General features: G+C 45.9%; 1 protein-coding gene across 3 annotated transcripts in view; it reads right to left on the bottom strand.

The window, feature by feature from the left end:
* The window catches only part of LOC141764111 (B-cell lymphoma/leukemia 11A-like), a 145,034-nt gene that overhangs the window by 115,253 nt on the left and 3,014 nt on the right, over window positions 1–26,767 (bottom strand). For all 3 annotated transcript variants that reach the window (XR_012593220.1, XR_012593221.1, XM_074629067.1), the window contains exon 2: window positions 26,232–26,627. Coding sequence is in view for 1 of the 3 variants with exons in the window: in XM_074629067.1 (XP_074485168.1) it covers window positions 26,232–26,627 (396 nt within the window). In the remaining 2 variants the exon portion in view is untranslated. The remainder of the gene's footprint in view (window positions 1–26,231; window positions 26,628–26,767) is intronic.

Here is a 26,767-nt window from a genome sequence, read left to right as displayed (position 1 = left end):
CTCCCCTCTCTCTTACTCTAAACACAACTGTACTTTTTGGCGAGGGAAGTGCGATACATCCCCTAAAGAACAAGACTGTCTGTCACCACCTGCATGGAGCACTCCTACAAACAAATTTAAGATCTTCTATAAAAGAGAGGATGCTCTTCATTTGGTTTGTGACATTTACCCCCAGGGGCCCGTGGCAATCTCTCAGGGGGTCCGCGAAATAATTTGCTATAAATTAACATTGCGCTGTTAAAAAGTGCACACCTACGGATGGGGACAATTTGCACCAATAAAACAAGCATATTGTGTCCATTACTCCCACCCACATTAGCTTTGGGCCAATAGAAACTCTGATATGATTGTGACACACAGCAATATTTTCTAATTTTTTTAAGGTTAAGCACTTTACTGAAAGTCAGCTTTAAATAAGAAAGTAATAAGTCAATATCTGGATTTATTAGGATGATGCCAGTCTTGCTATACTGTTCATTTTCTGAAAGCTTTTAAGATCAATTACTTGAAATATAGACTATAAATGCTGTGAAGTTGAGTCCAAATGCAATTAAAATAAAATGCCTCTGATGAAAAGTATATAAGTGGTATTAACATGATTTAAATTGAAATGTGTATCTGTTAATATGAAAGAGGTCTGAAGTATTTATGTTGAAAAGATTTAGAATACAGATAGTTCCAATGGCATCTAAGAGTACAAATGGTAGTAAACATACACTTAATCGGTGTTACGATTAAGAGGGGGTCCTTTGAAAAATGTGTCCCCTGTAAGGGGTCCCTGGCCCCAAAAAGTTTGAGAACTCCTGATTTAGCCCATATAATGTTGGTGTTTCTGTTATTTTGTCCACCTGCTGTGTGCTTAACACCATATTCTGGCCACAAGTGGATTTACTAAATGTGAAATTACGAGAAAGAAGGTAAAAGCTATAGCATAAATACATTGTCATTAATAACATATTAAAGGGGACCAATTATGCTTTTGTGCTTTTTCCCTTTCCATTATTGTGTTTTATAGTTTTTTGTGCGTGTTAAAGGTCTGCAAAGTCCACGCCAAAGGGAGTTACTCTCCCCCACAGAAACACTGCTCCTGAACTGCCTGAAACACCTTGCTTGAAGTCCTGCCTTTCCTTCCGTAACGTGGTGATTTCACCAAGTAAAACATTTGCATAATACCTGCCTAGCGGGGGGTTGAAAAGGTGCTTCAGCACAGCCGGTATAAGGAAAATAGAGCGTTTTTTTAACATTAAAGCATGTAAACATGCTCTAGTAGAAACCCAAAACACAAGTATGAACCTGAAAATAAGCATAATAGCTCCTCTTTAAAGGGCAGGGGTGAAACAAAAAGGTAGAGGACGAACAAAAATGAAGTTAGGAGGCACTCGTGAGCCCACTGTGTTGAATGAGAGAGAGAGAGAGAGAAGTTTTGAGTGAAGAAAAGTTGAAGAGGAAGAGTGGGCAGTTGATCTACAGGCACAGACCTGCAGTCAGGGTATCTCTGAGCTCATGGAAGTCCGGACACACACACACACACACACACACACACACACACACACACACACACACACACACACACACACACACAGTCTGTCTGGGCTGAGTAAACACTTCACTGCCTGTGTGGAGGATCGAGTCATTCCCTCTCCCTCTCCCTCTTGCTCTCCGTCCCTCATGCAGCCTGCATGCTCCCTTCTTCCTCCTCCTTCCATCACGCTATTTCCTTAACACGCTCTGATGACAGCACTGAGAGAGGTTAAAGTGGGTCTGTTTTTCACAGTCACACACACACCCACACACACACACACACACACACTGACCCCCACACACATGAACACAATTTCTCCTTCACCCTTTTCTTTTACCTCGCACAAATAGTTCCTCTAAAGCTCCTAAGCTGAAAGGTACACTACCTTAACACCTGTGCCACGATACACCTCTCATCTTCTCCACCCACTCATTTAGTGCCGGGCAGATCTCGAAAATCCATCAGGCCAGTGTGTACAAGTCCTTTTTTTTTTTCCTCCTCCTCCTACCTTTGCCTGAGGTGCTCCGTCACTGTAAATAATATTTCCAGAGAAAGTGCAGACACAGAGCGGGCAAAGGAAAAAAAACGAGAGGGCAAAACAGGGAAAGATACTCATCATTATCTGTAATCTCTGTGGGACGGAGCTGAAGGTGGAGCAGATTGAGGGTCTGTGTTTAAGGGTTTGGGGTTCCAAATGCACCATACCACATTTTCATGACCTGGCGCTCAAGCGGAAGTTATGAAACACAACGTTACTACCGATATTGACCTCAGTTGTTTGTTTCTGAACACGCTCCCAGAAGCCCCAGAAGCTCTAAAGCATGGGCCATCATTTAGATGCTGGTGAACAAGGGCTTTTTTAAACATGCAGTTATTTTTCACCCTGCCCTACCACCTCAGGGTGAGAGGACCAGGGCATGTGAGCTTGGGCCAACCATAGCAGTTCGTTATGCATACGGGCCTCAAGGCATTGTGGAGGGACATGGCACTTTAAAACAAGAGGGCCAGTGTGTTGGAGTGTCCCGTGGCCCGGAGCTGTGGAGGCTGAGGGTTTAACACGCGTCCCATCTGCTGTGTGTGACTGTGCACACGGTGGTCGAGTGGTTAAGGGAGCATCAATAGCCGGACTCTTTAGATCGAGGGGTATCTCAGGGTCAGCTGTAGCTCGCAAATCCAATTTCCTCCGACACAGAGGAGTGGGAAGTCGAGGGAGATGTGTTTGTACATTTCGCGACCGTAGATCTGAGTTGGGTGAAAACTGATTGTATCACAAGTTCAGCGTTCTGCAATGTCACAACAAGCAAGGTCTAAGACATGACGTTCCCTAATCATGTAATAAGGACACAGCCACAAACAGTGAGCGATGCCCCCCGCCCCCTCCACCATCCGACCCCACACTTCCCGTTCTATTATTAATTCATCGAGGAGAAAACAGTGCTGGGCCGCTTCTCAACCCTTTCCAAATCCTGATTAAAATTGCAAAATGGCCTCCTGTTCGGCCCTATTTCAGCCCCTTCAAGACATTGTGACAGAAGCAGGAAGAGACGTGGCAGAGCGGGGAAGTGGTCACATATACAAAGTGACCCACAAATGTTTCATTCAGTGCTCAACACTAGAAGTTGACACTAAAGCCCTGTCTACACGTAAACAGATATTTATAAAGACAGATATTTTCCTCTATATGTTTTAGCCTCTCTTCCACACACCGTTTTGGGTCACAGATATTTTTAAAACGCTTTCTAAGGTGCAGATTTTTGAAGGCGAGGCTTGGAGCACTCAGAAGGGCTATGGACATAAACCTGAATGACTTCCCTTTCGTCTTTTATGCATATAAATAGACAGAAGCAGTGATGACAGTCATGCAGTTCGCCCAGGAATCCCAGCCCCCCAACGAACAATAACTGTCATTGAACTGACTGCAATGAAGCCAAAGGAGAGGGAGTGAGAAGGGTGGTAACAAAATTCCTTGACCCTTAACTTGTGAGCTCACTTGTGGTGACATGTAAATATTACGGCGAGCGTTTGGAGTGGTTTTTGCGTTTGAGTGTGGACAGATATTTTGTTAAACAATTTTTTTTTGAAATTTAAAAAAATATCTGTATACGTGTAGACAGGGCCTAAAACTGCCAGGACTACCCTAGAAGATTGAAACCAACCGGGGCCACAACCTTTGGGCAAAATACCCCAAGCAAATCAAAATGGGTCAAGGTTGGATTGCACAATATTCTTTCCCACTGACACAAGACTGTACTGCACACGGTTGAGAAAAGACTGTAGGGTTAAGAACGGGGTGGATGCAGCCAGTTAATACCTACATGTAACGTTTACCATCAATAACAGTTGGTAAGATGGATGGACCATATGCTTGGCAATGGCAGGCCACGCTCCACACAATTCTTCATCTGCGAGGCTCCCTGTACCAGATTCCTGCCTACTAATTGAAGACATGTGGTCTGATCAGCCGCCATAGCAACGCAAGAGAGGGGCAAGTAAAATGGGGGACAATAGGACCCAGAAAGTTACACACCCAGAGCCGTATGTGTTCCAACAGAAGGCATTTATATCAGTGATATGCTTAATTTTGTGGCACTGTAAGAATCTTTTGAAATCATGTTTAGCAGCTACCTGTGCCTTGTGCGCGCCCACACCGTCGCGGGCCTGTTAAAAATACAGCATGTGCACCCTTCCGCTTATTTTCCCTAGAGGTGTGTCAGGAACATGCATAGGTCCAAGCAGTAGCGAGCGTGATATTAATTAAGGTAGCCAACCTGTAGGTTCCTTTGTGCCCAGCTGTAGAGCATAAATCAGGCTTTTAACGAGGCTAGGGCCCTAAGATCTCAAACCGTGCTGGAATGCTACCTGCACAGCCATGCCAAAAATCTGTCTGGGTCTAGGGCTCCTATAGATCACTATGTTTATAAGGGGGGCTATAGCGACCTACCCTGGGGAGGGAGGGAAGGAGGGAGGGTGGAGCAGAAAAGGAGGGTGGCAAAAGGAGGGGGGGCAAGAGCTATTTCTATTGGGTCATCAGGTTTAAGTAAACATGTGTGGTGTAAGTGTGCAAGTATGCATGTGTGTTGCACGCACAATATGTGCTGCACCACAACAAATTCTCCTTGTTTTTTATGAGGACTGTTTATAAGAAGGTAACCGAGGAGAAGTGATAAGACAGGCGGAGCTAATGAGAGACGGAGAGATAAAGACTCGAGACAGAGAGACGGCGGTAACAGGTACAAAAGCAACAGCCATCAGCGAAAACAGTAAATTCCTTCTCTCTCCCTTCCAGACATACATGTCTTTAGAGAAACGCTAAAACAAGCTTTTAGACCTCGGAAAGAGTTGATGAACAGGATATACGAAGAAAGCCTGTGTGCCTTTTGGTGACAGAAGGATTTATTCGCAGACAGCTGCAGGACAGGACACATGTGTAAAGACTGACTGAGCGGCTGACTCGTTGAATGGCAGGCTGAGTCCACCTTCGAGCCATTGTCTCTGCACAGAAAGGGTCCATGAACTCAGACATTCCACAACAGGCAGTGGCAAGACACACCGCCGATACACAGCGCATGATGCAACTACACACACATTTACACTCGCTAGAGCATATCGCGCAGCCACACAAAGAGGTCAGCCCTGCTACAGCAGCGATGTGTTCAAACTGCATTGCAATTTATTGCATTGAATGGTACAGCAGCACTTTCCGATGCAATGCCTACGCTCCTGGAAAGCTTACCAGCTAACCAACCGTGTATAAATAAGCCAGCGTAGAAGTGCGGAAATTTGGATTAATGGCTGATCAGGGGATGGGTAGAGCTGGTTTCTCCGGCTGCGCTCTGCAGCACCACCTGAGATTTATGGGCCAGATGTTTGTGCCATTGCTTCTCTAACAGACTATAAAACTTCATTTACAGAAGGCAACAGTGGAGTCTCAATGTGAGGTGTGCAAAAATGTTGCCGCGCTGACGCAAATGTCAACACCAAATGATTCAAAAAATGCAATTAAACAAACGGTTTTCGTTATTGGGAATTCTTGTGCACTCCCGCGGTTTCTCTCTCTCTCTTATTCCCTATTTCTCTCTCTCTCTCTCGTGTCACTTAAACAATGACAGCCCTGACAGGAATGTAACTCCACTCCCTGCCAACATGAACTCAGGTTCTCAAGATCCACCCTGTCATTTTGAGAGGGGCTGACAACCTCCGAGTGACGTAGAGGTCGCGGGGGCATCGACCCCGACGGACTGCTTGTGCTGCATTCCGAGAAATGAACTTTGCAGGCTTGCGCAAGGTCAAACTGTAAAGATCCTATATATGCGCATTCCATACATGTCCAGCTGATATGGTGAAGGCCTACAGGCAACCCCCAGGAGGAGAGCGCTTTACAGACGACCCGACGGCTATCTCATGTACCTTTGACGCGGCCGTATAGATATATAAAGACATAAAAAAAGATAAGTTTGCTCTTTAAACATATGGCCTTTATTGCTCTCGTCCGGTTTCATCACCTTTTGCAGCACACGGACGGGGGTAGCTGATGAAAAGAGGAATTAAGGGCACTGAAAGAACAAGGATATTATCTGAAGAGGAAGGGGTGTAGTTGAAGGGTGTCAAGAACGGCGTAAAAAGCTGCAGAGAGGAGAAGAAGGGAAAAAACAAAAGAGTGGTGGACAGCTTTACACTGCAGCACCCCATTCTAGATTACATTAGTGGCAGCTGCTTCCTTTGTGTGGTTTTATGGCCTGGCCCCAAGAAAAAGCTGCTAAAATTTCATTTAATCTGCTGCAGAAACTCAAGTGTCTGTCAGCCGCTCAAACAAGGGGGCCTAAAAGCACTGTGCTCTCAGATAACCGAGGCAAAATAACGCTAATAATATCTCTGTCAGTGGCCATACAGGCAGACATTTTGTGTAACCAAAGAGGGCTTGCCTGTGCCGCCGGTGCATGGGAAACTGGCCCGCTCTCCCAGTCCAGGGGCAGGCCTTTAATGGCGGGTGAGGGAGCCAGACAACGTCCCCCTTCTCTCCCCTCTTTATCTCAACCTCCTGTTCATCCTTCCAAGTCATTAGCTTATGCTAATCGCTAAAACTACCAAGAGTGACCCCCCAATTTCATTGAGTATGCCACTATACTTAACAGCAGATGACAACACAGCTGCTACAACTGATTTATTAAGGTAAACTAATTGTATGACTGAGCCTATATTTTGGGCTTATTTGTATCAGTTGCCTGGACTCTTACAGTGTGTGATGATATAAAAATCCAATCCCGATATCTTTTTATTTAAAAACAAAAAAAAAAGTAATTTGTGAAACGCTCTTTCTCACTCATTTGCTCCTTTTCTTGTGGAAAATAACTTACTGCATGATGTTCAATGTTACTCTACCATTTCAGGGCCAAATGACCTTTGCCAAAAAACCTAAATCTATAAAGTGGCCCAGAGTCTAATAGGATCTAACCCATAATTAAAAACAAAATGAGCCAAAAAGTAGTAATGCCAGCATTATCCTTTAAAAAACAAATGTATCTCTGCTCAATATCCTGCTCCTAAAGACCCAGATACCCGAACGTAACACACAAGAAAAGGCCCCCACATCATTTTGCTGGCCGCAGGGATGGAGCTTTGACAGCGGTGGTAACTGACAGAAAGCAGAGGTACAGGCAGCGGTTAGGGGCAGCTTCCTTCCTGGGCTTTGGGTTCACAGAGCGACATGTCCACGTACGTCCACATACTTTTTATTCAGATAAACTGAGGGGAAGAAGAGAAGGGAGGGGGAGGTTGGAAGAGAAGGGGCTATTTTGCCGTGTGATGTGAAGCTTAAGGCAAGAAGAAGAGGAGGAAGAGGAGGAGGAGATGCAAGGGGAGCCTTTCCTTTGACCTCTCAGATAATAAGGCTACATCCACACTAATATGTTTTAAAATAGATAACTTATGCTACGTTTATGCCTAGCGTCCACACTACTCCGGCGTTTTTGAGCCCCTAAAACAGAGACGTTTGAAAACACTGCTGACCCCGTTTTAGTTTAAAACTCCAGGGTTGCGTTTTAGTCTGGTATGAGGGGCAGAAACGGAGACCTTTGAAAACGATGACGTAAACACCCACGTTCGCTTCTTGATTGGGTCTTATCAGTTGTGACGTGTCCTTCCCTGATTCGTCACGACCCATCACGTGAACCTTTTCCGGAAGAAAACAAACAACATCAGCCTGGACCACCAGTAGTTAATTTCAACATGGATAATGAGTTCCAAGTGTTGCTGACTGTGTTGTCTAGCAGCTGTTATGCAGTTGCAACTGAACAACCAACCACGCTGCTTCCTGTTCACACCAGCTCACCCATGCCCAGTATATGTGAATTGTCAAGTGATATGCATTTTCAGGCATGGTAGTATGGGCATGGAGATTTCTTCTGAAACGGCCCTAAAACGCTTGTTTGGAGGGACATCCTTTTCGTTGTAAAGCACCGTTTCAAAGTGAAAACGTATTAGTGTGGATGTAGCCTAAGGGGACAAGGGGAGCCAGGCACAGGCCAGCACCAAGCAGAGATAGCGAGGCAGGGAGGGCGTCTGTCCGAACCAGATCTCTGCTCCCTCGGTCTGAATGGGGCAGGTCACAGATGAGGAAAGTAAGCTTGTGACTCTTTATCCCACAGGAACAGGTCTCACTTGCACACCGCTCATCCTCTCAGGTTTGGCTTAGGCTTAAGAGACTGACACCAGTGTGTGAGGATAATGACAATGAAGTATGGCTAAATGAGAGCAGTAAGTTGTCAACCACTCAACTCCTACTCCAGCAAGACAGGCTGGTTTTTCTCTTCACTGTCAAATTAACACGATTCTTTGAGTTGTTAGCATAATGCCTGATGCATTTGTGCTACTTGTTGAGCGCGCTGTGTTCTTTGCAAAGAGAAAATGTTTAGAGAGGTGGTGGGAGTGCTGACTTTTACTATCAGTGTTGAACCTCTGGTTATACTAGAAGCACTAGTAACTCTGAGGCTAAGAGGGATATTGAATCGCTTTCTTGCCAAGAGTTAGATGAACAGATTGATACCACTCTCATATCTGGACCTTATATATGAAGCTAGAGCCAGCAGCTGGTTAGCTTAGCTTAGCATGAAGACTGGAATCAAGGGAAACATGGTGCCTTCAAATGGGGTCGTGTTCACCTTGTTTACCGTTTTAACGAGAAGAGTCAATGAATGCCCCCCTCATGTGGTATTCACAACCTCGTAAGTGGAAAGTTTCTGAAAGCTCAGAGTTCACAAGTTGTCAGAAATGGCGGAGGCCTTGGAAGTAAATGTTTCGGTACATAATAGGTAAATATATGGTGATTTTAGAAGTTTTCTAAAGTTTTCTAAAACTCTGAGCAGCGGTGTTCTCACGACTTAACCACTTGAACGCCATGCATATCGTGTACACGACTTCCCGTTTTGTAAACACGAGCTCACGAGTTTCATTTGAAGGCACCAACAGTTAGCAGAGTCTCTGCTGGGTTGCCTGGCAACCTCACGGTGATGACAGGACTCCAGGCTTGCTGTTTCCGCCACTTTAACTTGTTATGCTAAGCTAAGCTAGTTGGCTGCAGCTTCATACTTAAACTTTAACCTCATGTGACTCTCAGAAAGAAAGAAAATAAGTATATTTCCCAAAATGTCAAAGTATCTCTTTAATCTCCTGCTTCCTCCGCTGAGGCCGGTCAATTTAAAGTGTCCGAAGTTAAAAGTGAAATTAAATCGGATCGTAGCGTGCAGGATATTTTGCTGATTTTAACTTGAATTGCTCGGAGGAGGCTATAAAAACAGAGCCCTTTTCAACCATTGAGAACAATTTAATAAACACGCTGGCTCAGAAACAAATATGCTAATCGACGTTCACCCTTACCTTTTCCATGTAAAATAGTGTTTGCAAAAGGAAACTAACAGAAGAAAGAAAGAGGAAAAGCAACAGAGAAGCACAAATGAGCGCTAATGAAGACATAGCAATCTGTAGGGGGGGGGGGAGGCGGGAGAGATGGGCGAGGGCAAATTAACCTTTTTAATTGGAGAGTGGTAGTCCTCTTTGGACCCTGCAGTTGGATCCAGAGTGCTGACAGATGATGAGAGGGAAATGGCAGGCCTATTACAGGCAATCTGGCCCTGCGACTTGGCAGACCACAGCAGTACCAGAGCCTGGGGAGAACAGGGCATGTCCAGCATGGAAAGCGCTCGCTGCCAGACCGCTCGCTGGCAGAGAAGGGCTTGCCTCAATAAAAGGTATAAATAGAGAACGATTATCTTGGCACTTTGAACTGTGGGGTAAAGGGTTGTCATAAGGGAGTCTGCTTCCTTGTCTGATAACAGAACACTACCTGGTCAAGAAAAAAGGAGAAGGGCTTTGCTTTATGAAAGAGAGAGAGGGAGAGAACCAGTCTGACAGGTATACGAGAGGAGGAGGGCCAGGGAGGGAGGTGTGGGTGGTGAAGTAACGCACACTGAAAAATTCACACACCATTTGGGTCCACATGACTCTGTATATACTCATGCACCGACACATTTTCAATGCATCTGCCCGGCGTTCGCCGAGGAGCCAGATGCACGAGAGAGACATCAGTGAGGATAACTTCCTGTCTGTCTGTGTGTCTGGATGCGAGAGTCATGTTTATGTCTGGGGATACAAGGAAAACAAACATCAAGGTCAGAGAGGCTGGAGTGTGTCCAAGCGATAGATAGATAGCCCCCTTCTTAACAGGGCTGCAGGCCTGTTTTAACATACTGCCCCAGGGGGGTACACCAGGATTTAGACAGAACCCTTAGGCGGGATTTCATATTGAATACCGGGACCTGTACGCTCTTAGAGCTATTTCCCAAGCTGAGGACTTTTCATTTGACAGCTGAAAGACACTTTTGCGCAAATTATACCAGACAAAAATAATATATTGTGTGCTATTAAAGCAGAAGTAGGTAGAATTGGAGCAAATGTGATTGAAAAAAGTTACTATATCTTGACAGTAGTGCATGCGTCTGTGTCCTCTGCATCTGCACGATTTCACAGACCGGAGTAAAACAACCAGTCAGAGCCGAGCTGGAGCCTTGCCGTCTCTGAGCAGCTTTCAATCACTCACGAACTCCGATCAAACGGTCAAACTAGGCAGCGCTGATCAAATATTCTGTTGCTGTAATGCCTATTTCTCGCATAAAAAGTTTTCAGAGACATAATTTAGTGTGGTGTTTAGCTGTAAAATGAGAGAGTTTGTGATCCGGCAGCCATGTTGAGATCAGTTGAGGAAATACCAAGCACCGCCCACCAGCCGGAGCACACTTTATCATTTTACGGCTAAACAGTACACTACAAGATGTTTCTGAAAACATTTGAGGTGAGAAATAGGCATTACAGTAACAGAATATTGATTCATATTTGATCAGCGCTGCCTAGTTTGACCGTTTGATCGGAGTTTGCGAGTGATTGACAGCTGCCTCTGTTGAATGAATAGCCAATAGGAACGCTCTCTCTCTCTGAAATGACCTGTGATTGGCCAAAGTCTCTCGTCGCAGGCTCGATTTTTTAAAGCCTGAAAACAGAGCCATGAGGAGGTGCAGAAGTCTACTTGAATTACAACATGCTGGAAGGTTGTTATGGAGTTTTTGCCCGATGCTGCCAAAAATATTCTGCCTACTGCCACTTTCACCATGTCATAACACGTCATTCTTCTTCTTTCTTGATCTCAACATTTCATCTAGAATATGACTTTCTGAGCATCAATCAAGTCCACTTCATGTCATATTCTCTACAATAAACGACAGCTAATTCATTCATTGTCTCACCGTCCAGCAGACAGTTGATGTAAACATAATCCTGACGCCTGCTCTTTAATGCTGACCCCATTAGACTGAGACTCTCGAGGTCATCACCACTAAGACATAAAGAATCATCAATCCTTACCTCTTTCCTTCTCCTACCTCCTTCCCTCCCACTGCACACCTTCCCCTTTAATGTCTGCCTCTCTCTTTTTGTCCATCTGTCTTGCATTATGTATTCTAATGCATTTTGAACACGGCACAGACAACATGGCAGACCACACAGGGTTGCTTTTAGTCACGTCATGCAAAGGATGCCACACGGAGCTGTGTAAGTCGTCCACTAAGTCTCACACTCTTTACATATATGCCCACGTGCACACACACACACACACACACACAAACACACACACACACACACACACACACACACACTGTGTCTCATCAGCATCCTCTGTCTGCATCTCTTGCACACAAACTCTCGCTAGCAAATTTCTCACTCACTCTCTCCGTTTTTGTATCTGTCTCTGTCCATAAACACACACACACACACACACACACATACATACGCACCAGACACATGGCCGAAGAGAGCAGACTACCATCTGGGAGTAGTGACCGGCTTTGTCTGGGGGGGTTGGGGGGTGAAAGCGCCAACACGACCCCCCTTTAAAACACACACACACACACCCATACACAACCCCTGTAACGGCCCCCATCGCCCTCCCCATCCAACTGCTCCAAGTGTGAGAGGCTCTTCTCATACAATCTGCACATATACATATGCAAATTTGCAGGGGGGCATTATAAAAACAGCCATCATCACACGCACACACACACACACACACACACACAAGATATTTAGTTGGCTTCAGCACCAAAGTAGCCACGCAAAAGTTTTGGAAAAGAAAAAATGTGTTTCTGAGAAATAGAGCAAGAGCTGGAGGGCTGGAAGAAAAGAGCACAGAGAAAAAGGGGAAGATGAAAAGAAGAACCTTCTTTATAAATAACAAATTAATGTGGGCATGTGTGAAATACATGCAAATGGGATTGCATGCGTTTACACGGAGACGCACATAAACACATGCGCACACAGACACGCAAACATACATTATCCATGTTTTGCCCGGCAGCGTGCATGTGATGAATTTATACATAAAAAAACTCACTCAATCAAGATGACACAGGATGCATCACAACTGTCCTTTGATTCAACATCACATGTGGGCAGGAGGCCCTCAGAGACATTAACCATGATGCACCAGACATCAGCTGATTGTTTGATTTTGGCAGGTTTGGACAGCCAGTTATTCTCTAGGTTGGTAAGGCTGAGTTTTGTTTGAAGGATCTTCGGTTGGATGTAATAGTTTGAGGCATATAAACTTTTAAAGCAGCAATAGGCAAGTTTTTTGCTTTGACGTATCATTATGAAGTAAATGTTGGTTGCACAATTTAATGGCTATGAAATAATGACACCATCTGCATTTAGATTGGTTCCCTATAAGCCTCGCATTCACTATGCAATTCTGTCTGCCACCGGGTCACGATCTCCCGGGAAAATGAAGGCTCGATTTACAGCACAAAGGAAGAGCGTCAACCATTGCGCAACCAAAACAGTAAGAGGATAGCGCTTTTTTCCCCCCCGCTAGCTATCGAGAGCTATCCCCAGCATACACTGTATATAAGAAGTGGACGATGTCACCCATTGGTTTGTGGACTACGGCCTTGATTTCTGCATTTTGGCCGTCGCCATCTTGGCTTTTTTCAACCAGAAGTGACACCAGAAGGTGGAGCTAAGTACAACCAAACACTGAATAAGACATTTTTAGGCGACCAAAAAGTTATAATTAACTTTCATGAACTGAAAACACACTGTGAAAGGGTTAAAGTTGTAAGACTCAACCAGCACACACCCAGACCGGACAACGCCATGCTAGCGACCTGTCAATCACAAGGTAACCCCGCCCTAAAGCATGCCCTGCTTTATGGTCTATTTGACTCTAAATGGGACCATAATTTACTAAATGAACATCATGCTGTATTGAAGAAGACTTGAAACTAGTGATTGAGACAATAAACTCATGTTTACAATGTTTACTGAGGTAATAAATCAAGTGAGAAGTAGGGTCATTTTCTCATAGACTTCTATACAACCAGACTTTGTTTTGCAACCAGAGGAGTCGCCCCCTGCTGGCTGTTAGAAAGAATGCAAGTTTAAGGCACTTCAGCATTGGCTTCACTTCTGTGAAGTTGTTTCCACTTTAACAAATTCAACTTTGCTTAAATTTTCCTGATTTAGATCGGGAAATGTCTGATCAAAAATAAGTAAACGAGCCTAGAAATCTAACTATGCATTCTGTGCCAACTTTTTGATATTTGACACCTTTTTTGCCGCCCAGCCTTAGTTTATACATTCATCTGACGTTTACATTCAAAAATGTATAGCAAACCTCAAAGAATCAAAGGAAATTAATAATATGACGATATTTGATACAAGATGAATCAACTTCTCAACGGCTTTTGTCTAGTGGCCATTTGTCACAATCGAAGACCACAAGGGTTCCGAGCGAGGGCAGAAAAAGACAGAGAGAGAGAGAGAAAGACAGAAAAAAGAGAGAAAGATACCCGCAGGGCTGGCTGGAAAGCCGACACCTAATCCACCTCTTTTCTTACATAAACCTCATCATAGCCTCACACACCTTTCCACACAAGTTTCACACTTTTCTCACCTCAACAGTTCATACTCACTTTTGCTTTAACCCATTTTTACTTGATATTATAACCGTGTGCAATGTGAAAAACTGTAAACATTCAAATCAATCACAGAGACACTTTAATCAAGGCGATAGACAAATGATAGATACAGCCTGGACGGGGACTCAAATTAAGAATTTCTACAATCCTGCAGAGATAAACTCTTAGCTCCCTGAATTCCTTAGATGTTGGTGATGTGACAGAGCCTTCTGATCTGCCATCTCCAGGCAGGGTTTGTGCGTGAGCTGAAAGCATTTGAAGTGGGATGGTGAACAGCCTGCTCTCAAAACTCAAGGGACACATCCGAGTCGTAATTAGGAGAGGATCCGCGTCCATATTTTATGGCGTACACAAACACATTCACAGACACGATTTCCATTACTGCCACATGTGTACATATATGATCCGCGTGTATATTCATGCATGTAAAGCTGACACAAATAGAAGGTTTCTCGCCCCCACCGCGGCAGAACGGCCCATTATGTACGTCTTCCATATCAAATTCTCTCCCCCAGTTTTCACCACTCTCATGTTTGCTGTAATGTTTTCAGTACACAATAGCAGCGGCGGTGTTAAGCTCATGTTGCCCCATCAAGAGGAGCGCACCAACAACAACCAAACACTTTTCCCCTCCTCTTCCCACCCTGTTTACGAGCGGATCCATTCGTCTCTCACTTTGTTCCCACGCTCCCTCGCTTCTTTTCTCTCTCTCCTCTGCATTGTCCTGTGCCCTCAGGTTAGAGGTTCTCTCTGTTTCCTCCTCTAAAGCCTGGAAAACAGAGGAGGACGAGAGGAGCTGGAGAGAGAGAGAGGAGAGAGAGAGAGAGAGGAGAGAGAGAGAGGAGGGCCTGTCCGTCTGCCTCCTTCGGCCTGGCTGGCTAACCGGTCTGAACTGGTTCTGACATAGGTGAACCAGAGACGTGTCCTCTTTCGCCTCTGGACAAGAAAGAACCACGGTGGCATTCCATCCATAGTCGGCAGGTACCGGGGAAGTGTGCATCCATGTGTGTATGCGTGTGTGTGTGTGCCTGTCTCCCAAGACCTTTGAGGCCTGGACCATTGCCAAGTTCATCTGTTAATGGACAGCTACTAGGAGGGCTGCCCCATCCCCCCGCTTTCCCTCCTCTCCGTCTCTCCGGCAGCCATGCCTGCTCACGACCCCCCCTTAACCTCCCCAACCCCCAGCCAGGCCTGCCCAGATACAGGCCCTCGCTCTCCCCTCTCCCTCCTCCTCCACTCCCTTTCTCTCCCTTCCCCTGAAAGCTATATCATTCCCTTTCTCCCTCTCCTCCTCCTCCTCCTCCTCCTCCTCCTCCTCCTCCTCCTCCTCCTCCTCCTCCTCCTCACTGCCCCCCAACACTCTGGGCTTCTCCTATTCAAGATAAACAGAGTGCTTCAAGTTCAGGGGACACCCTGGGACCCTTTAACAAAGCCATCTATCATGCTGTCTGCCTGAGACTCCTTTGGCCATAGCAGGCTCTGCTGCTGCTCCTACGTCTCTCTCTCAAACTGTGTGAGTGTGAACATACACAGGCTGGACATAGACCAGCCAGCAAGCCTGCTAACCATAGCTACTTGCTCTAGCTGGACAATTTCCCCATTGTGTTTGTGGCCCCTCCAAGACCAGAGCAAAGGCAGACCCCCTCCTCTCCTCTGCCAATGCACCCTCCTCCTTGTCCTGTTAAAACGAGACAAACTCATGACATGAAGGCACGCCACGGAGTGAAGAACAGCCACTTTTTCTCCACACCTCGGAGACGGACTCCGCTGACCCCTCACCGATTCCCCCTGAAGTCAAACTGCGGGACGATTAACCAAACTGTCAACAGCTTAATAGTGTGGGAATAAGAGACTGACAGTAGGCCTAGGAGCTGTGTGTAAACACTATGGAGTTTATGAATGATACACAAGAGAGAGAGAGAGTAAGACAGAGAATGGAAAGAGAGAAGCCCCTTTCATACATGGATCCTGCAACATTTATGGGTTCAATTATTGAGGTAGGTAGCCTTTTTCGGCATTCAGGCACAGGTCTGCTGTATGGAAATATTCTGTGGCAGGTCTTTTCCCAAGTGACGCGGTATTCCATGCATTATTTTCTGCTCATTATGGGTGGCAGCAGGTAGGAAAATAGGGACAGCACTAGAGGAAGAGCATGGTGAACTGTCACACAGGCTGAGCTAAATGATAGAACTTATCGTCAGTTGCCAGTTTTTTAATGATGGAGGTTTGTGGTGCTGTTGATCTGATTTACGTTACACTGAGAGGCGTTACTAATTGTGTTTTTTAAATTAAAAGACAATACTTAGCATTTTAGGGACCACCTTTTACAGTATGTGGAGATCTTCAGTGCAACGCCTGGCTAAAATTCCTTTGACATTCATTATTTATCACAGATTTCTTTAAAGGTCCCATATTGTGCTCATTTTCAGGTTCATACTTGTACTTTGTGATTCTACTACAACATGTTTACATGCTGTAAGGTTACAAAAAAAACATAATTTCTCTCATACTGTCTGCCTGAATATGCCTGTAATCACCCTCTGTCTGAAACGCTCCGTTTTAGCGCATTTCAACGGAATTGCAACGGAATTGCGTTGCTAGGCAACAATTTGGGTCCATGTTTACTTCCTGTCTGCTGATGTTAGTCACATACACTGCAACCGGAAATAAACTGGGACACATTTAGAATATTTACAGGTAAAACTGTGAAATGGTCTAAATATTGTATATTTGTGACATCACAAATGGACAGAAATTCTGATGGTTCCATTCAACGGCACAGTTTCTGAATACAGGCTGTGTGCATTTCTCCATGGATTGAGCGTTTTGATATGTTCACAGTATTTATACAGCACTTTAACCTGCTTTGTAATAGAAAAGACATGAAAATCTCACTTTTTACAATATTGGACCTTTAAATTAATTATAATTTAATTGTTGCTTTGTTTCCATTCGACTTAGGCTGGAAGATTTCCAGAAATCATGTTCCTGAGCAGGCAAACTGCCGGAGTGCAACATCTCCAGCTCCTCTTCCCACCCAACGCTGACTGTGACTATTTCAGGAATACTTAAGGTGTGTGCAGTTTAAGGGGCAAGAGAGCTTCCTGGCTAACTATTGTGACACCACAAGCTCACTCCAGGCATGGGAGAGAGACACATTTTCTATCCCTCTTTCACTCCCTTTCTTCCTCTTCTTCCTGCTTGTCCTTGTGTGTGTCTCTCTCTCTCCGACATCCCCCCAAAAAGCCCAGCAGCTGCAGCCCTCACCAGCCTGCTTCAGAGGAGGACCGGCCTGCTGGTTTTAGAGCGCTAAATTATCCATTAGATGTTATCAAGTTGTAGCGGGGCGATGCCATTCTGCTAGGAGCCATCAATCTTTCATAAGTCCCAGGCACGGCGTACATTGGGATGAACCTCCCCGCCACTCCCGGCACACCACCCACCCCCATCCGACTCACTCTCAACTGCACGCAAACTTGGACATGTACACACAGTCGGGCGGACGTCGGCGCACAGGGTCAACAAACACACATGCTGACACAAATGCATCCAGGTACACGTTCTTGCACTCAAGCTCTGCAGCTTGTTTAGGGAACATCCAGTTCTACATTTCTTGCGTTGTGTCTTTCATGCCCCTCAAGCTAAGCCCGCTTTCCTCCCTAAACAAAACTAACATTTTGAGCCAAGCATCCAAATTTATGCTGCCTAAACCGTGTTTCACTACCCCTCACTCTACCTTCCCTTGCACGCTCTCCCTTTTTTCCTCTCCTCCTCCTTCTCTCCCTCCCTCCCTCCGCTTCTTGCCGTGGCCTGGCAGGCAGGCAGGGCAGACATGTTCAGAATGCGCTCCGGTAATGGGCTAATCAAAAATGCAAAACAATTGGCAATTACCGCGCGGGGCCCTAATGGTCATTAGAATTTACAACAAGGTAATGAACTGAGAGTCAGCTCGGTCCATGCATATTCATAAAGCAATCAGGCCTTTGAAGATTAAAGAAGCGCTTCAAATTTAAATGAGGGCGCCAGCATGTTATCAGTGAGATTCAGCCTGCAAAAGTAAAGGGTGCCTGGGACAGGAGTGTGCATTCATGAATGTGTGCATATGTGTGTGTGTGTGTTGGGGGGTCAGTTTTGTGTGGGGGGATGGATGGAGTGGAGGTGTAAGTATGCGCGCGTGCGTGCATCTGTGCATAAGTGATGTGTCGATCTCATTGGGGTGCCAACTCGTGCCTGCATGCAAAGCGAGCTACAGTTACACCAACACCGCCATATAGCCTAAAGTGATTCTAATAACCAAATTAACACTCTCTTAAAAATGAATGAGGCCCCTATCTTCTGATCGGCATTTAAAAGACATGGGATTTGAATCTAAGATCAAATGTAACTTGAGCTATTAGGAGGCAATGAGCTTTTTGAACACACAACCCACACCCCACCCCACCCCGAGGAATACAGCAACCTATTAGTATACATTTATGAAAGCGGTAGACATGGTTCGCATGCACATGGACACACTAAAGCACTCTGAGACTTTCACACACACCAGGCTGTTCTCATACACTGTTCGTAGCTATACCTATGAGAAATAATACACTGTAATTTGTATATGTTCCACAAAATCAAGTAGTGTGTAATTCACCTAATCATAAACCAGGAAATATAAACGCCAACACCGTGGAGGAGGTCGGGATGGATGGGATGGTCAAAAAATACCGGACTTTCGCCCAGGAGATCGACGTTCCTGTCCCATGTGAAACCAGAAGTCAACCGTGATTTATTTGTTGCGTAAGTTACATACTTAAGTAACGCCACTTCAGGAGTTATTTTAAACCAAACCACGATCTTTTCCTAAAGCTAACTATGCAATTTTATTGCCTAAACAGAAGGAAGTTGTTTCCTGTGAAGACGGAATCTTATTTTGAAAAGACTGTGTGCATGTAACGAGTGGAAATTGACGTGTTGCTGGACATTCTTAGGAAAACGAACAAAAAGGGAAGACTAACTTTTTTGTAAGATATTATACGAACCATTGTATGAGAATATGTTTCACACACACACACACACACACACACACACACACACTCACACAAACAGAGGGGCTGTGAGTTTTCACAAGTGTAACGTCACACACGGGGGGCCCTCTCTCTGTCCTGTATCTCTCCGGCTGAGATAAGGCTGGCGAGACGCAGCTGTAGACGACCACCCAGTCACACACAAAAAGGTACAAATAGACTCACACACACATGCACATTGTGACAGGCCGAGCCCAGAGGTGGGACCTGCAGTGGGACAGATAGTAGAGGAAGAAACATTACAGAGACAGATAGTGACCGCCGGGATCAGTAGGTTCAGACTAACAGGACGCCCTCGTCACTGTGTGGCCTCAGCGTTATCGCCATGGGTGTGAGAAAGACAAAGCAATGGTCCTTCAGCACCGCGGCTTAAAACGCCACAGTCACAACAGGAGCAGCAGAGGTTGAGCTGACATACTGAATACAGGAGGTGATAATGCAAGACACAAAATTATATAGTGTGGATCAATTTCAATCAGTGACCTAAATGAGGACTTTAAGCAGCAGTGGGTAGAATTGGAGCAAATATGATTAAAAAAAGATATTTTTATAAAACGGTTATTATATCCTGACAGTAGTGCATGAGACAGGTAATCTGAAAAAAATCATCTGCCTCTCTGTGTCCTCTGCTGCTCCTAATGGCATCTGCAAGATTTCACAGACCGGAGGAAAACCACCAATCAGAGCCAAGCTAGAGCCTGCCGTATATACGAGCAGCTGTCAATCACTCATGAACTTCAATCAAACGGTCAAACTAGGCAGCGCTGATCAGATATGAATCAATATTCTGTTACTGTAATGCCTATTTCTCGCCTCAAATGTTTTCAGAAACATCTTGTAGTGTACTGTTTAGCTGTAAAGTGATAAAGTTTGTGACCTGGCAGCCATGTTGAGATCAGTTGAGGAAATACCAAGCACCGCCCACCAGCCGGAGCACACTTTCTCAGAAATAGGCATTACAGTAACAGAATATTAAATCATATTTGATCAGCGCTAGGGATGTCACGATACCAGAAATCTAGTAGTCGATACCAATACCAGTGAATTTCCACGATTCTCGATACCCAATTCGACACCAAGGTAAAAAAGAAAAGGAAAAGAGGCTGTACACGCACACACGCACTCTCTATATATGCTGTATATCCTCAGATTGCAAGCAGTAGTTTAAATTCACTGACATGGTGACAGACCAATAGACCATTAAATATTTATTTTAAATGCTAATGTAATATTTTGATGACAATAAAAAAGCACCACTTTTCAGAGATTTAGCAATAAACAACAAAAGATAGAAATTCAGTTCAGTTCAGTTTTTCCCCAACAATTTAATCCTCTTCTCTAACAAATAAATAAAGGATCTCTGATCAGTTTTTCAGTTCAGCAATTTCCACATGAGTGAATCCTCCTCTAGAGCAAATTAATGAAGGATCTCTGAAAAAGTAAACAAACCCAACATCTCGACGGCGCTGTTGTGTGTGTCAAACTCCGACACACAGAGAGCAGAGGACAGAAGCCTTCAGAGAGTTACTCGCCAAACGGAAAATCCACCCGCATTTGGCGCTTGTTAATTTCGGACCCTGATTACAGGCATCGTACGGTACATCTGGTACTGTAGAAAAAGAGTACCGTCACGTTTTTAGAATTTTGGCATCGACTTTGTACCGAAGTATTGGTTCTCGTGACATCCCTAATCAGCGCTGCCTTCGATCTGAGTTTGCGAGTGATTGACAGCTGCCTCCATTGAATGAACAGCCAATAGGAACGCTCTCTCTCTGAAATGACCTGTGATTGGCCAAAGTCTCCCTTCACCAGCTAGATTTTTTTTTAAAGCCTGAAAACAGAGCCATGAGGAGGTGCAGAAGTCTAGTTTTCTCTCAGAACACTTGAATTACAATATGCTCAAAGGTTATTATGGAATTTGTGCCCAATGAAGCCAAAAACATTCTGCCTACTGCCGCTTTAAAGGAAAAAGTTTATCTTTTTTAATTTAAAGTACCTCGTTAAAAATCTGTGTTCCCATTCTAACCCCAAAACTAACCTGCCTACTTCCTAAAATACCGCTTCTGTCCCTTTTCGCTCTCATCTGCCACTTCCTGAGCTCACAGCTGTATCAAAGACACTTTTTCTTCTCTGTTTCTGTTCTGTCTAAAAATAAAGTCATTAACCTGCAGGTGGTGAAGCCGGCGGCTGGTGTGACAGGCCCTGACGCTGTCAGGCGACCCCCCGACCCTGTGATGTGACTGCCTGCCACGCTATTGACAGGACAGCGGCAGGACGCGCTCATTTCCGAGGATACTTTTTCATCCCGCGTGACGCGCGGCTGTGGACAAACAAGGTTGTTTCTGTCGCGTTGCTTCGTTTGACAGTAGGTAAAGGGGATAGAAAGAGGCAACAAATGTGTCTGTGTGTGTGTGTGTGTGTGTGTGTGTGTGTGTGTGTGTGTGTGTGTGTGTGTGCGCGCGCGCGCGGGCGTGCGTGCGTGTGTGTGTGTGTATCTTCTGGCTTGCTCTGCAGCCAAATCTGCGAGTGAGAATGAGTGGATGTTGGAAGCCTTTAAGAGGTGCAGACACGCTAATGTAGCCAAAACTTAGAGTTTCCAGTCCCTCGAGACAAACTGCTGGAGCGATGCGTGGAGAGAGAGAGAGAGAGAGAGAGAGTACGAGTGAGAGGGGGAGAAAACAAGATAGGAAAGGAAAGGAGAGACGGAAACCGGAGGGGAGGGGGCTGAAATAAGTATCATATGTTTCTGACAGATCTCATCAACTCACAACACATCATGGGGCCTCTGCCACAACACATTTATTGCAGACAAAACACAGGTTCACAGGAGGGGGCTTTACACTGTACATGTGTGTCAGCGTGAGTGTGTGTGTGCGTGTGTGCATCTGGGGGTTATTGTTATTGTGTGTTCATAAAACAGGTGTGTGTCCGTGTACATTTTGCGGGCGGGTGCACGCAAACGCTAAAGCCCTCTTTTTGTGTTGGCGTGTGCGTCCGTGTGTGTACGCATACTTGAACTAGCCTCCACCTGAATGGCCTGAGGCTGTGGCATCGGGGTTGTTAGAAGACAAACAGAGACACAGGAAGCCCAAGCCATGAGCCCTGAGGACAACACACACACACACACACACATACCTACCCTTAAGTACACACACACACTCCCGCTGTCAGTCACACACATAGCAGCCACCTCGCCATAAGTCCTGCTTCCTAAACCCACAAAACATCGCTTTAACACACCTCCTCTACCTCCCTCTCTCTCTCTCTCTCTCACACACACACACATTTAGGCCCAGCCCGTCCCTCAGGCCCAGCGCTCTGTGCCAAGTCTGGCCTGGCATGGTCCACAGAGGGGTGTCCTCAGGCGAGGCTTGCCAAGTCAAAGACCCTTTCATGTTCAGCCTGCACGCCCAGAGTAGTAAAGCTTTAACAAACAGCCCGACACACACTCTTTCTCTCTCTCACACACACACACACACACACACACACACACACACACACACACACACACACACACACACACGGGGAAAGCTATAAACAGTTTAAGTGGTCAAAACCACACTCGCACACGTGCACACACATGCACATACATTAGTTTGACGCCGCGTCCACACTCGAGATGTAAACATCCACTAGACTCCGGCACTTGAATGCAGCCAGAGCCGCTAACACTCAGTCCAACAACAAAGGCCGCCGAAATCTCCAACATTTGCGGGCGTTTAGAGCTTTGGCTTCGGAATACAAAAAAACGTCCTCTATGAAAAATTCATCCTTAAAAACCCGTTCCTGTTCACCTTCATTAAAACTTAGCGGAGCCCACAGCCAAAAATAGGACCGATTTCATCAGAGCCCAGAGCAACTGTAGGATCAAATTAGAGTCAGTTTTTTTTACAGACAATGGAGTGCTTGTGTTGATAATATTAGCCGGTGTCCAATAATTAGAATAGCATGCATCTGTGCCTTTTCAGTATCAATTAAAGTGATCGCCGAAAACAAAGCAACACACCGCATGTGGACTCGCAGATGCACGCACACACACGCTGGAGAAAGATATCACTACCAAGAAGCCTCTCGCCCCCTCACACACACACACACACACTCCCCATGCACTGCCCAGCCCCCCAGTTCTGCCTGACAGATACCCAGTGTGTATATGTGTGTGCTTATGAGGGAGTGTAGAGGGGGGGGTGGTGGTTTGGAGAAAGGTGGCACAGTGCCAATACGGAGCCTGCTAAATACCTTTGTCTCCACAACACACAGGGACAAACAGGACAGGCAAGCTGCTGCACGAAGACCCACTACAGCCACGGAGAGCTGTTACGAGAAAATACCGCTCGCTTGTTTCGAATGAAACGGAAAAAAAGGGGAAAAAGGCAGAGCGGGGGAAAGGTGGCTGCCATAATTAACTCAGTATTGATTCCAGGTTACAATAGAGGCAGTGCGCTGGAAAGAGGCAGAAGAAGTGTGAGATAGTGGTCGACCGGAGCGGCTACAGTGGCCTCATTAACACACATGGCTACACTGGTGAGGATTGCGAGAGGTGCTAATGCTGGGATGGATAAACACAGGCCACAGTAATGCGAGCAGAAGAATGTGGACTTGTAAAATGTAGAGAAGAGAATTGTTAAAAAAAAATTACTAATTATGGTTTATATGGGACATGATAAAGCCCATGGTAGTGCGTCTTAAATCATAACAATGAAAAGCATCTTGCTCCAATTACTCAACGCAGGAAGCCCAAACAATCACTTATTGCGCTGGTAACAATTTAGTCCGCGGAAATAATGGATGCGAGTGTAAATAAAAACTATGAATCCACTTCAGCGGCGTGCCCGCTTAATAGTGATTACATCCCGTGACATAAATCCAGTTTTTACACCGCAGTTTGTGTGAGAAATTGTCATCTGCTCTGTTTCTGGGCCATCCATAATCTGGAGACAAGCGACGGTGTCCCTATGCATATCTTAAATTGTTTATCATGCAAATGATGGCACGCAGGCTGCTCTGCCCTCTCCTAACGGCCCGCAGCTCCAGACTGCAGACCCCAGCCCCAGCTGCAGCCATGAGGCTCCCAGACGGCCTCAGCTGTCCCAAAGACTGTGAGGGACACAGCTTCATCTCCAGCTCTGGGTGTATAACCCCCCCTCACTCCACCCCCTCCAAGTTCAACCATCCTGGGTGTCAGCTCCTTTGGTCCAGCAGCTTCTTTTCCTATACCTTAGCCAAGCCCTGTATGCGCTGCCTTCCGTACAGAAATCCATCTGCGTCAAATGACATTTCAGGAGGAGGGTGGGGGGGGCCGCATTCATTTGCGTGTATGCAGTGCAGTAGGGATACAGTAAATCTTTAAGGGCGTAACTTATAATACACTCTCCTGGAATAAACTGGACTAGCCAGTCTGTCTTCACGTCTACACTACCGATACAGTAGTGTGTGAGGGGCAGCATGCATTGAGATGCCTCGACTCAGTGTCAGCGTCTAACTGAGCAGGGTGAGAGAACATGGCAGCCAACATATGGGGCATGGGGTGGCGCGCTGGCACTGCCAGTCTGTATCCATCAATCTTGGACACAGAAAACAGCGGTCGGGGTGGGGGGCTGGCTTTCATGTGATGTGTGGTCCATCCTTCACAGTGGCTATAAAGCTTCTGTTTTACCCCCAAAATCTTTTCTTTATCTGTAATCTGGTGTTTTCTCCCTCTCAGGTTTTTGCACGAGGAAATGTTATAACGCAATCAGGTGAGGCGTCGCGACCGGGCCACGACCCCGCTCCACGCACAACCAAAAGAATCTATTCATTAAGGCATCAAGCAAAGCCCGAGAGTTGCACAATGCCAAGAAGACATACGGCCTATAAATAAAAGCTCTGCTCACAATGTGGGTGACCTTATGATATCATGTGAACTCCACTGCATGATGATCTAAATGAGCACAGAAAAGCATGTCCGAACAGCTGACAAGGCCAAGAGGCATGTTGGATGTGTGTGTGTGTGTGTGTGTGTGTGTGTGTGAGGATGTGTGTGTGTGTGTGTGTGAGGATGTGTGTGTGTGTTTGCTCATACAGAGGGCAGATGTTTAACAAACTGCACACTAATGAAGAGTGGGCATTGTGTATGACAGTGGGCTGACTGACTAACAACAGATAACAGTAGTCCCTTTACAATGCTGCAGCGCTGACTAATACAGTACAGTAGTGCACATTATTGAGCACCGCTCTCTGTGCATTTAGCCTGAATTGGCTTCAAATTAAATCTGCCCAGGCAGGCAATCATCCCAATCTGGCACACAATATCAGATCTGTTAAAGGAAATGAATAAACATTCAAACAGGCTGGTCAAAATCAAACCCCACTCTGTAAAACCAGTCATAAGGGACCCACGCTTGTTTGCGCGGCGACTCATGTTTTCGCTGCAGCCTCATTTAGCCCCGGTGGACAAACAACAAACCGACCAGCCGCTTTAAGAAGTCCTTAATTACTCAAATCAAGTAAAACACTGACAATTAGTGGCTGCGGGGTTCCTCAAATAAACGCATCTTCCTTGACAGTTCAGCATAATTACATTCTTTTCTATCTCTTTTTTTTTTTAATTTTAGCATCGTGAGTGAGACTTCGCAGGCGCATATTTGAGGAAGCGGGAGATATGGCGGCGTAATAAGCCAGGGAGGGATAGAGATGCGTCTCTCGCCGCCACATGAGAGAGAACGTGGAGGCCGCAGGATCTGAGCACATCTGTGATGCAGCAACAAACCAAAAGAAATCCATCTTTCTGTCTCTCTCTCTCTCTCTCTCTCTTTCATAATCTGCTTCTTTGTCTGTGTGTGTCTTTTTCTCTAACTGCAAATTTCTCACAATCGTTTTCAGCTTCGGCTGGTCTTCGTGTCGCAGCTGAGGGAGATTCACAGCTCCTAAACGCAGCAGCAGATAATTCATGCATCCCTACTCCCAGAAGCAAAAACCAAAGACAATCTGAGAAAGCATTTGTTCCCCTTTTCAAATAAACTCTCTCTGAACCCTGGAAAGTGTGACCCCGCTCCACACCTTCAGACCTTAAAGACTCCCACATTTGTGTTTTTTTCCCGCTCATTTGTGGCAGCCATTTTAAGCTCCCGCTGTGTTTACCTGTGATATTCTCCTGCTTGGGGATTATTCCTTGCAAGGGCGTAGATAAACAATCCTCGTCCCGCGGCGACACCTGGACGGCCACCTCCACGGGGTGACACGCCCTCCGCGGGTGGTGCTGATGGTGGGTCCGTGAGTGCGAGGAGGACGTGGAGAGGGGCGAGGCGAGCGGGGAGGACGGCGGCCTGTCCAAGGGTTTGTCCGTGCAGAGGCTCCCGTGGCACTGCCTCCGTTTGTGTTCGATGAACAGCAGGATGTCGGCCAGGGGGAAGCGGGAGTGGCACTGGCCGCAGGTCAGCAGGTCCTGGTCCCCTTTTAGGGGCTCGCCCTGAGCCACTCCCAGCCTGGGGGAGTCCTGAGAGTCTTCTTCTGGTAAAATACCTGACAGCGGCTCAGCTGGACGGGCACACAAGAAAGAGGATGGTGAGTAATAAACAAATGTGTGTCAAGAAAAGGAAAAGCACATTAGAGAGCCTTTCATTGCTGCAATATCTAGACATCTACAGGAATAAGGTCAGGTTGTAAATGTGTATAAA

This window comes from Sebastes fasciatus, chromosome 3 (assembly GCF_043250625.1).
Source record: "Sebastes fasciatus isolate fSebFas1 chromosome 3, fSebFas1.pri, whole genome shotgun sequence".
NCBI lineage: Eukaryota > Metazoa > Chordata > Actinopteri > Perciformes > Sebastidae > Sebastes > Sebastes fasciatus.
The sequence above is the reverse complement of the archived record's forward strand: the minus strand, read 5'-3'. Positions and strand labels throughout refer to the sequence as shown.